The sequence below is a fragment of the Ovis aries genome, chromosome 12, assembly GCF_016772045.2.
Source record: "Ovis aries strain OAR_USU_Benz2616 breed Rambouillet chromosome 12, ARS-UI_Ramb_v3.0, whole genome shotgun sequence".
Classification (NCBI taxonomy): Eukaryota; Metazoa; Chordata; class Mammalia; order Artiodactyla; family Bovidae; genus Ovis; species Ovis aries.
Window position 1 is genome coordinate 18,414,000 of NC_056065.1, and position 12,090 is coordinate 18,426,089.

Below are 12,090 nucleotides of genomic sequence, written 5' to 3' on the forward strand. Positions count from 1 at the left end.
AGGGTTCCCTGTCCTTCACCATCTTCTGGAGTTTGCTGCAACTTATGCCCATTGAGTCAGTGATGCTGTCCAGCCATGGATCACTAAAAATTAACAGATCAGCTGGTAAATGCTACTCTACTGACCAACCATATCTGAAATTTCAATTATGTGGTTTCTAAAGACACAGGTGGAAAAGGCAATGGCACCTGACTCCATGACTCTTACTTGGAAAATCCCATGGATGGAGGAGCCTGGTGGGCTGCAGTCCATGGGGTCGCTAAGAGTTGGACACAACTGAGCGACTTCACTTTCACTTTTCACTTTCATGCACTGGAGAAGGAAATGGCAACCCACTCCAGTGTTCTTGCCTGGAGAATCCCAGGGACGGCAGAGCCTGGTGGGCTGCTGTCTATGGGGTCACAGAGTTGGACACGACTGAAGTGACTTAGCAGCAGCAGCAGCAAAGACTCAGGAGCAGACTAGATCCATATGTGAGCTCTTCTAATTGCCATATGTAAAGTCATGTTCTGAATGGGCCAAGGCTGAGTCCCTGTTTTATCAAATCCAGTCCAGTGATGGTGGCCAGATTTTGTTACCTGTGTCAAGCTGGAACTCTGGCTATCACCAGTACTGATGAGGATTCACTTGGAAAGATCCATCACATTACTGCAATTCTAGTAAATCAATCTTGCTAATTAATGATGAGTCATGAGACTGGGGGCAGACCTCACTGTAGGAAAGTGCACAACATTATACTGTATCCAAAAGACTTGCAGAATTAGAGAAAATATTTGAAAACAATGCAACTGATAAGGGATTAATCTCCAAAATACATACATAAACAGCTCATACTGCTCAATATTAAAAAAAAAAAAGTGGTCCAATCAAAAAATGGGTAGAGGATCTAAAAAGACATTTCTCCAAAAAAAGATGTATAGATGGCCCCAAAGCAAGTAAAACAATGCTCAACCTTACTAATTATTAGAGAAATGTAAATCAAGACTACAATGAGGTACCACCTTACACTGGTCAGAATGGCATCTGCAAAAATTCTACAAATATTACAGGCTAGAGAGGGTGGGGAAAAAAGGAAATTATCCCACACTATTGGTGGGAATGTAAACTGGTACAACCACTATAGAGAAAAGTGTGGAGATTCCTTATAAAACTAAAATTAGAGCTACCATATGACCCTACAGTCCCACTCCTGGGCATATAGTGAGTGAGTGAGTGAAGTCGCTCAGTTGTGTCCGACTCTTTGCAACCCAACAGGCTGTAGCCCACCAGGCTCCTCCATCCATGGAATTTTCTAGGCAAGAGTACTGGAGTGGGTTGCCATTTCCTTCTTCAGGGGATCTTCCCAACCCGGGGATTGAACCTGGGTCTCCCAGATTGCAGGCAGACACTTTACCATATGAGCCACCACCACCTGGGCATATAACCAGAGAAAAACATAATTCAAAAAGATACATGCACGCCTCCCCTCTGTTCATAGCAGCACTATTTACAAAAGCCAATACAAGGAAACAACCTAAATGTCCACTGAGGGAGGAATGGATAAAGATGTGTTACATATATAAAATGGAATATTTTCCAGCCCTTAAAAAGAATAAAACTATGCCATTTGCAGTGACATGGGCAGACCTACCACACTAAGTGCAGTCAGTCAGACAGAGAAATACAAATATCATATAATATTGCTTACATGTCGAATCTTAATAAAAGATAAAAGTGAACTTTTCTACAAAACAGACTCTTGTATGTAGAAAATAAACATATGGTTATAAAAGGGGAGGTTGGGAGAGGGATAAATTAAGAGTTTGGTATTAAAATATAGACATTACTATATATAAAACAGATAAACAACAAAGTGTAGCGCAGGGAACTATACTCAACATCTTATGATAACATATGATGAAAGAGAATATAAAAAAGAATATATTTATATGCATAACTGAATCACTTTACTGTACACCTGAAACTAGCCCAACATCTCATAGATCAACTATCTCCTCCACAGATCACTGCCCTGTCATGGTGAAGGGGCTTGCATAACTCAGTGAAGCTATAAGCCAAGCCATGTAGGGCCACCCAAGACTTATGAGTCATAGCAGAGACTTTAGACAAAATATGATCTACTGCACTGGAGGAGGGAATGGTAAACCACCCCAGTCTACTTGCTATGAGAACCTCATGAACCATGCAAAAGGACAAAAAGATACGACATCGAAAGATGAGTCCACAGGTCTGAAGATGTCCAATATGCTGCTGGGGAAGAGTGGAGGAGAACTACTAATAGCCCCAGAAAGAATGAAGCAGCTGGGCCAAAGCAGAAACGATGCTCAGTTGTGGATGTGTCTGGTGATGAAAGTAAAATCTGATGCTGTAAAGAACAGTATTGCATAGGAACCTGGAATGTTAAGTCCATGAATCAAGGTAAATTGGATGTGGTCAAGCAGGAGATGGTAAGGAGAAACATTGACATCTTGGGAATCAATGAACTAAAATGGACAGGAGTGGGCAAGTTTAATCTAGATAAGGATTATATCTACTACTGCGGGCAAGAATCCATAGAAGAAATGGAGTAGCCCTCATAGTCAACAAAAGAGTCCAAAATGCAGTAATTAAGTGCAATCTCAAAAATGACAGAATGATCTCGGTTTGTTCCCAAGGCAAGCCATTCCACATCACAGTAATTCAAGTCTATGCCCCTACTCTGGATGCCAAAGAAACTGAAGTTGCTCAGTTCTATGAAGACCTAGAAGACCTCCTAGAACTAACACCAAAAATAAAAAAGATGTTCCAGTCATCACGGGGGATTGGAATGTAACAGAAGGAAGTCAAAAGATAACTGGAGTAACAGGCAAGTTTGGTCTTGGAGAACAAAAGGAAGCAGGGTGAAAGTTAACTGAATTCTGCCAAGAGAATGCACTACTTGCCCGCTCCTGTCCATTTTAGTTCATTGATTCCCAAGATGTCAATGTTTCTCCTTACCATCTCCTGCTTGACCACATCCAATTTACCTTGATTCATGGACTTAACATTCCAGGTTCCTATGCAATACTGTTCTTTGCAGCATCAGATTTTACTTTCATCACCAGACACATAGCAAATACCCTTTTCCAACAACACAAGAGATGACTTTACATGTGGACATCACCAAATGGTTAATACCGAAATCAAACTGATTACATTCTTTGTAGCTGAAGATGAATAAGCTATATACAGTCAACAAAAAGACCTGGAGCTGACTATGGCTCAGATCATCAGCTTCTTTAAAAAAAAATTCAGGCTTTAACTAAAGAAAGTGGGAGAAATCACTAGGTATGAGTTAAATCAAATTCCATATGTATATGCAGTGGAGGTAACAAGCAGATACAAGGAATTAGATCTAATAAACAGTGTGAGTGAAGAACTATGGACGGAGGTCCACAGTGCTGTACAGGAAGCAGCGAACAAAATCACCCCAAAGAAAACGAAAAGCAAGAAGGCAAAGTGGTTACCTGAGGAGGCTTTACAATCGGCTAAAGAAAGAAGAGAAGTGAAAAACAAGGGAGAAAGGGAAAGATATTTCCAACTAAACACAGAGTTCCAAAAAAACTGCACAGAGAGACAAGCAGGCCTTCTTCAACAAACAGTGCATAAAACTAGAAGAAAACAACAGAAGGGGAAAGACTAGGAATCTCTTCAGGAAAATTGGAGATATCAAGGTAACATTTCACCCAAAGATGGGCACAATAAAGGACAGAAACAGTAGAAACCTAGTAGATACTGAAGAGATCAAGAAGAGATGGAAAGAATACACAGGAGAACTCTACAAAAAAGATCTTAATGAACAGGATTACTATGATGGTGTGGCCAGTCACCCAGAGCTAGACGTTCTGGAGAGTGAAGTCAAGTGTGCCTTAGGAAGCACTGCTGTCAATTAAAGCTAGTGGATGTGACGGGATTCCAGCAGAACTATTCAAAACCCTAAAGGGTGATGCCATCAAGGTTTTGCGTTCACTGTGTCAGCAAATCTGGAAGACCCAGCAGTGGCCACAGGACTGGAAAAGGTCAATCCTCATCCCAATTCCCAAGAAGGGTAGCACTAAAGAATGTGCTAGCCACCGGACAATTGCACTCATCTCCCATGCTAGTAAGGTCATGCTAATATCTTGCATGCTAGGGTTTAGCATTATGTGAACCAAGAACTTCCAGATGTCCAAGCTGGGTTTAGATAAGGAAGAGGAAGCAGAGATCAAATTGCCAATATTCGCTGGAACATAGGGAAAGCTAGGGAATTCCAGAAAAACACCTATCTCTGTTTCAACGACTATATTAAAGTCTTTGACTGTGTAGATCATAACAAACTGTGGAAAGCTCTTAAAGAGATGGGAATACCAGACCATCTTACCTATTGCCTGAGAAACCTGTATGCGGGTCAAGAAGCAACAGTTAGAACCCTGTTCTTCAAGATTGAGAAAGGAGTGTGACAGGGCTGTCTGCTGTCACTCTGCTTGTTTAACCTATATGCTGAGAAATGCTGGCTGGATGGGTTAGAAGCTGGAATTAAAATAGGTGGGAGAAACATCAACAACTTTAGATATGAGGATGATGCCACTCAAATGGCTGAAAGTGAGGAGGAGCTAAAGAGCCTCTTGATGAAGGTGAAGAAAGAGAGTGAAAGAGCTGGCTTAAAACTAAATACTAAAAAAACTAAGATCATGGCATCCAGCCCCATTACTTCATGGAAAATAGAAGGGGAAAAGGTGGAAGCAGTGACGGATTTCCTCTTCTTGGGCTCCAAAATCACTGTGGATGGTGACTGCAGCCATGAAATCAGAAGACAATTGCTTGATGGCAGGAAAGCTATGACAAACCTAGACAGTGTTGAAAAGCAGAGACATTACTCTCCCCACAGAGGTCCATGTAGTCAAGACTATGGTTTTCCCAGTGGCCACATACGGTTGTGAGAGCTACACCGTAAAGAGGGCAGAGTGCCAAAGAACTGATGCCTTTGAACTGTGGTGCTGGAGGAGACTCATGAAAGTCCCCTGGACAGCAAGGAGCTCAAACCAGTCAATCTTAAGGGAAATCAACCCTGAAAACTCGTTGGAAAGACTGTTGCTGAAGCTGAAGCTCTAGTATTTTGGTCATCTGATGTGAACAGTTAACTCATTGGAAAAGTCCCTGATGCTGGGAAAGATTCAGGGCAAACCGGAAAGAGGGCATCAGAGGATGAGATGGCTGGATGGCATAATTGATACAAGGGACATGATCTTTGGCAAACTTTGAGAGGTGGTGAGGGACAAGGAGGCGTGGTGTGCTACAGTCCATGGGGTCGCAAAGAGTCAGACATGAGTGGGTGACTGAACAACCACAGCAACTGAATCACTTTGCTGTACACCTGAAACAATGTCATAAATCAACTATCCTCCAATAAAAATAACTGCTGCTGCTGCTGAGTCACTTCGGTCGTGTCCGACTCTGTGTGACCCCATAGACGGCAGCCCACCAGGGCTGGAGTGGGTTGCCACTGCCTTCTCCAATGCATGAAAGTGAAAAGTGAAACTGAAGTCTCAGTCGTGTCCGACTCTTAGCGACCCCATGGACTGCAGCCTACCAGGCTCCTCTGTAGGATTTTCCAGGCAAGAGTATTGGAGTGGGGTGCCTTCTCCACAATAAAAATAAGGACAGTGATAATTGCTAATAAAAAATTAATACGTGGACACTTTAATCAAAATTGACTGGTGTGACAGAAACTACATTCCCAATCCAAAAGGAATAGAAGGAAGAGAAGGTCTAAGAATGGAAAGGAGGAGAAAGAACTTCCTCTGCAAAAGAAAGCACAGGGAACTTGGCTTTTCATTACTGTCATTTAAAAAATATGTTCTTTTAAAATTCATTTTGATACAAATATAGGAAGAGGAAATAAAGAAGCACGAAGCTGACTTACTTGGTTTCACCCATCTCACGTCTATGGCCGTGTGGTTAAGAACAACCGCAGTGACATTGGCTCCTCTCTCTGGTAGCCCAGCTAATGTTTTCACCGTCACTTCTTGACTTGGTGTAAAACCCACACTGTTATGTACGAAGACCTTATACGCATACGTCGTAAACCTAAAAAGTTGTTTTTAAAAAATACGTATATAAATTTCTCTTTCCAGAAAACAGCACACATTTTCTTTTTCCTCACAATATACAGACTTCCCCCTGCAGAAGGAACTATTTTGTCCCTGCTCCAAATACATTTCCTTTTTGTGCCTACCTGCACAAAAACAGCATCATTCTTCTAACTCTCAATTCTTAATCAAAGTGTTAATGAAATATTATATAAGAAATGCTAAGCAAATACTATTGTTCAAAACAAAAACAAATGTGGTTTATTGTTTCTCTCATCCTTATTGTTTTCATAAGTGGTGAGGATTACAGCTCAGTTCAAGATGCAATTACACATCTGGCATCCTGCCAGCTTTCTATCTAAATTTGATCCAGAGAGTTTTATGCTCTTCTTTTGGGAAACATCCATTTCAAATATCAGATCCTCTCATCACCATTTTCTGCCTGTACCTGTAGTCCTGTCCCATAATCTCACTGGCAGAGAGATAAACTCCTAAGTTAAATTATAAAACTGTGACCAAATTACACAACATACTCCCACTGAGGTTTTGCTATGGTGAACTGCATTTTGCCATTGTGAGAACATATTTACATGAGTCAGTACGGTGGATGCTGAACACTGATTTTCAGGAGAAGAAAACTAGACATGGTGATGTGATATGATGTCCTAAGTCACGCTAAGTCGCTTCAGTCATGTCCAACTCTGTGCGACCCTATGGACAAGTCTACCAGGTACCTCTGTCCATGGAATTCTCCAGGCAAGAATACTGGAGGGAGTTGCTATGCCCTTCTCCAGGGGATCTTCCCAACCCAGGGATTGAACCCAGGTCTCTCACATTGCAGGCAGACTCTTAACCGTCTGAGCCACCAGATGCAGACTTCCCAAATCATATATTAAATCAATGATGGGCTGACACCCATCCTTTTTGGCTCTTTCAGGCAGAAGACTTATCAAACATTCTCTTTTTTTTGGGTCAAACTGCCCAGGTAGGAAAATACTATTTACAGCCACAGTCAAGCTTTGATTGGACTATCGCTTAGACCAAGAGCTTGCTTAAACACACTGTACAAGACCCTCTCCATGGGGTATCTCCATGGGCCTTAGAGCAACTGCTGGCCTCAGATCATCACTTTCTTTGGGTTTCATAGATCATCACATCCAATGCAGGGCCCAAGGAATTTGCCTCAATAATGACAAGAAAGAGAGGATGCCATTTGCAAGACTGTGATAAATAACTTAACCAAAGTTACATCAGGATGCTCACAGAATTTTCCCACTACCCACAGAAGAAGTCTGCTTGCCTGACTTTGTTTCTCACTCACGGCCTGAAGGTATTTTTGCCGGGCTTGTCCTCAGGCACATTTGCTCTGTTATTGTAGCTATAGGTTAAGACTTACTAATATTTTCAAAGCTATTTACTATCTATTTCCCCAAATAAATACTACCATCAGATCTTCTAGCTCTCTCTGCTTTACCTCATCTCCATGTGTCCTTTTCTCTCTCTCTTTTTTTTTTTTGTTTTGTATGCTATTGTGGGTTTATGCCCCCACCCCCCAAGATATGTTTAAGTCTTAACCCCTGGTACTTGTAAATGTGACCTTATTTGGAAATGGGGTCTTTGCAGATAAGATAAAGTTAACATGAGTTTATACTGGATTGGGGAGAGCTCTAAATCCAAAGGACTGATAGAAAGAAGAGGGAAATTTTGTTACAGACACACACAGGGAGAAAATGTTCACAGTGAGAAGATAGGGGAAGAAATTGGCTTCATGCTGTCATAAGCCAAGGAGCAACTGGGGCTACCAGCAGTTGGAAGAGGCAAGAAATGGTTATTTTCTAGAGGCTTTGGAGGGAACATAGTCCCGACAGTACTTACATTCCAAACTTTCAGCTTCCAAAACTATAAGAGAATACATTTCTGCTGTTTTAAGCCACCCAACAGTGGTAGGAAACTCATACATATGCTTTTCAGCAAGTGCTAAATAGTCCATAGGCTTCACAAGTGGCTCAATGGTAAAGAATCCACCTGCCAAGCAGGAGATTGCGTTCCATCACTGGGTCGGGTAGATCCTCTGGAGGAGGAAATGGCAACCCACTCCAGTATTCTTGCCTGGGAAATCCCATGGATAGAGGAGCCTGGTGGGCTACAGTCCATGGGGTCACAGAAGTATAGAACATGACCTAGCAACTAAACAACAATAACAGCAAATGCCTACATGACAATGACAACTGAAAGATAATAATAACAGTATTTACTGAGTACATAATACATATCAGGAATTTTCTGCATGTTTTGCTCATTCATTCTTCACCATACTATTATAATACCTGCTTTGAAAATTAGGAAAATAAATAACTAATCTAAGTTATTGAGCTAGGAAATGGGAAGTACAGACTCAAACCTGGACAATCTGATTCCAGAGCCTGCTCTTTTGCCCATGATGCTTTATTGCCAGCGTCATCATGATGGCGATGCTGATGATAATAAAAAACACCATGGTCAGCTAGATGATGTCATATCACTGAGGCTTGGTCTCTGAGTTTTTTTATGGCAGATGGGAGAGACTTTTGCTTACACATCCAAATAATCTTGCCAAATGTCCTTTGTAACCACCAGTATGAATGTGAAGGATGGTGATTCATGGTTAAGAGGGGAGCAAGTCTGTGACAGTCAAATGAAACACAGCTAATGGCTCTCATGGGACCTGAACTAGTGACCTTGCCATCATTAGCTCTGTCCCTGGGTAAAATAGTTTTAATTGTGCTTTACTCCCCAAAATGGCTCAAAAGAAACTTAGCTAGAGTCTGGATGCTTAATCTCTCCTACAATATTTAAATTGTTCTTCTACATGTTTATTTTATGATACAGTTAGTAATCTTGATGGCTTTAAAGTGGTATCATTTTCATGGTTCTTTTTATAAGTGGAATTTAAACATCAGGCAGTGCTAAAATGATGAATTGCGAATAAGGTCTGTAGGGCCTTAGTTTTTCCTGTGTTGCTTGAAATTATTTCATCATAATTTAGGTATGATGAAATATATGATTTATGTCTACACAGAAGAAATTTAGGCCACACAGATACATATAATTGGAATGCCTGTTTTCAAAGTACAGTTGCCTCTTAGTATCTGCAGGGAATGGGTTACAGCACCCCCATGGATACCAAAATTTGAGGATGCTCAAATTCAGTTCAGTTCATTCACTCAGTTGTGTCTGACTCTTTGTGACCCCATGGGCTGCAGCACGCTAGGCTTCCCTGTCCATCACAACTCCCGGAGTTCACTCAAACTCATGTGCATTGAGTCGGTGATGCCATTCAACCATCTCATCCTCTGTCATCCCCTTCTCCTCCCACCTTCAATCTTTCCTAGCATCAGGGTCTTTTCTAATGAGTCAGTTCTTCACATAAGGTGGCCAAAGTATTGGAGCTTCAACTTCAGGGTCAGTCCTTCCAATGAATACTCAGGACTGATCTCCTTTAGGACGGACTGGTTGGATCTCCTTGTAGTCCAAGGGACTCTCAAGAGTCTTCTCCAACACCACAGTTCAAAAGCATCAATTCTTCTGCTCTCAGCTTTCTTCACAGTCCAACTCTCACATCCATACATGACCACTGGAAAAACCATAGCCTTGACTAGATGGATCTTTGTTGGCAAAGTAATGTCTCTGCTTTTTAATATGCTGTCTAGGTTTGTCATAGCTTTTCCTCCAAGGAGCATGTCTTTAAATTCCATTGCAGCAGTCACCATCTGCAGTGATTTTAGAGCCCAAGAAAATAGTCTGCCATTGTTTCCATTGTTTCCCCATCTATTTGCCATGAAGTGATGGCACGGGATGCTATGATCTTAGTTTTTTGAATGTTGAGTTTTAAACCAGCTTTTTCACTCTTTCACCTTCATCAAGAGGCTCTTTTGTTCCTCTTCACGTCTGCCATAAGGGTGGTGTCATCTGCATATCTGAGATTATTGATATTTCTCCTGGCAATCTTGATTTCAGCTTGTGCTTCAACCAGCCCAGCATTTCACATAACGTACTCTGCATATAAGTTAAATAAGCAGGGAGACAGTATACAGACTTGACGTACTCCTTTCTCAATCTGGAACCAGTTCATTGTTCCAAGTCCAGTTCTGACTATTTCTATAAGGGACTTGAAGATGCTCAAGTCCCTTATAAAAAATAGCATAATATTTGCATAGGCTATATGCATATTTTTCATTCTTTAAATGCCTAGATTTCTTATAATATATAATATAATGTAAACACTATGTAACATTATTATCACAATGTGAATGTTATGTAAATAGCCTTTGCCTAATGTCGCACAGCTAGTTAAGAAGATTAGGTGGGCCTGTACTTTATTCATTTTTAATATTAAATTATTTCCACTATTCACTATTATTTTACTGAATTGAGAAATCAGTAAGCATTTCAGCGGATGTCATGCATTTATCTTTTGCATTTTATTTAATTTTCATTTTTCAGTTAAAATTTTAAGTAATAAGATCTTGAACTCTTTAAAATGAACTAAAATAAAAAAATAAAAATAAAAAATAAAATGAACTAAAATATACTGTTTTCGTGACATCTGAAACCTAATCTTTGTCAGTAATTACGTATACCTCTATCTACATGGGTCAGCATATACTTCACTACTTCATGCCAAAAAAGAAAATATTCATTTGCTTCAAGTATTTTGTTCATTTTCTCTAGTATATTGATTTTTTAAAGATAGACTTAAGTGTTGATATCAAATGGGATATTCCATTTTATGATAAAATACTTTTAAAAGAAAAATGCTCCTTCAGTTGACATCATATACTCATGCAAAACTTATGTATATCAATCAATATCTTCTCTAAATACTAATTATGGTTTTTGGGTATGTTTTGAAAAATGTACCATTGCAAATCCTGTAAGATGTAGCTTCTGAAATCTGCAAAGTAAATGAAAACTTGTATTCAGTCTATATTGTAGCCAGTAAAACAAGCTGTTTGAAGGTCTACTTAGGAATACTAGGCTGTTGTACTAGACATCCCCTAAATGATTGATTTAGATCATTCTCTAGCCCCTCCCTTCATCCACACAGAAAATGATGAACTTGTTGTGAAATAGACATGACTCTGGTATCCTTCCTTATAAAAGATAATACATATTAAAATCTTATTTATGGAACAAGACTCATTTCAAGGTTCAATTGTTATTACTCAAATGAATGAATGAGAAAACTAGATGATGGAGATTTTAATCTGTTTATTGAGTAGATAATTTTATAAATAAATTAATGAATACTAAATAGTTACTAAAGCATTCAGTCTCATATCTTTCAGGTCACATATAATTTGACTAGTGACATAAAAGTCTATCTATCCAATAAAGAAATGATCCTTACTGAAATTTAGAAAGATTTTTTTTGCTTGCAAATTATATTGCTTTTTTGTGTTTGATATACCATTATTTTATTCATTAATTAATTTGTTCATTCATTCAAAAAATATTTATTAGCACTAACAACATGGCTTGGCAGGAAAGCTATGACAAACCTAGACAGTGTGTTGAAAACCAGAGACATTATTCTGCCAACATATGCTCAAGACTATAGTCTTCCTGGTGGTCACGGACTGTAAAGAAGGCAGAGCACCAAAGAACTGATGCCGTCGAACTGTGGTGCTGGAGAAGACTCCTGAGAGTCCCTTGGATAACAAGGAGATCAAACCAATTAATCTTAAGGGAGATCAACCCTGATAACTTGCTGGAAGGACTGATCCTGAAGCTGAAGTCCCAGTATTTTGGTTATCTGATGTGAACAGCCAACTTATTGGAAAAGTCCCTGATGCTGGGAAAGATTGAGGGCAGAAAGAGAAGAGGGCATCAGATGATGAGATGGCTGGATGGCATCACTGATGCAATGGAAATGAGTTCTGGCAAACTTCAGGAGATGGTGAGGGGCAGGGAGGTGTGGTGTTGCACACCTAGTCAAATCCATGGGTTTGCAGAGTTGGACATG

The 12,090-nt window shown here is 40.0% G+C and overlaps 1 protein-coding gene across 1 annotated transcript in view; it reads right to left on the reverse strand.

Annotated features, from left to right (window-relative positions):
- The window catches only part of USH2A (usherin), a 983,289-nt gene that overhangs the window by 298,424 nt on the left and 672,775 nt on the right, over positions 1-12,090 (reverse strand). The window contains exon 45 of the mRNA XM_060396021.1: positions 5,921-6,084. Coding sequence (XP_060252004.1) covers positions 5,921-6,084 — 164 coding nt within the window. The remainder of the gene's footprint in view (positions 1-5,920; positions 6,085-12,090) is intronic.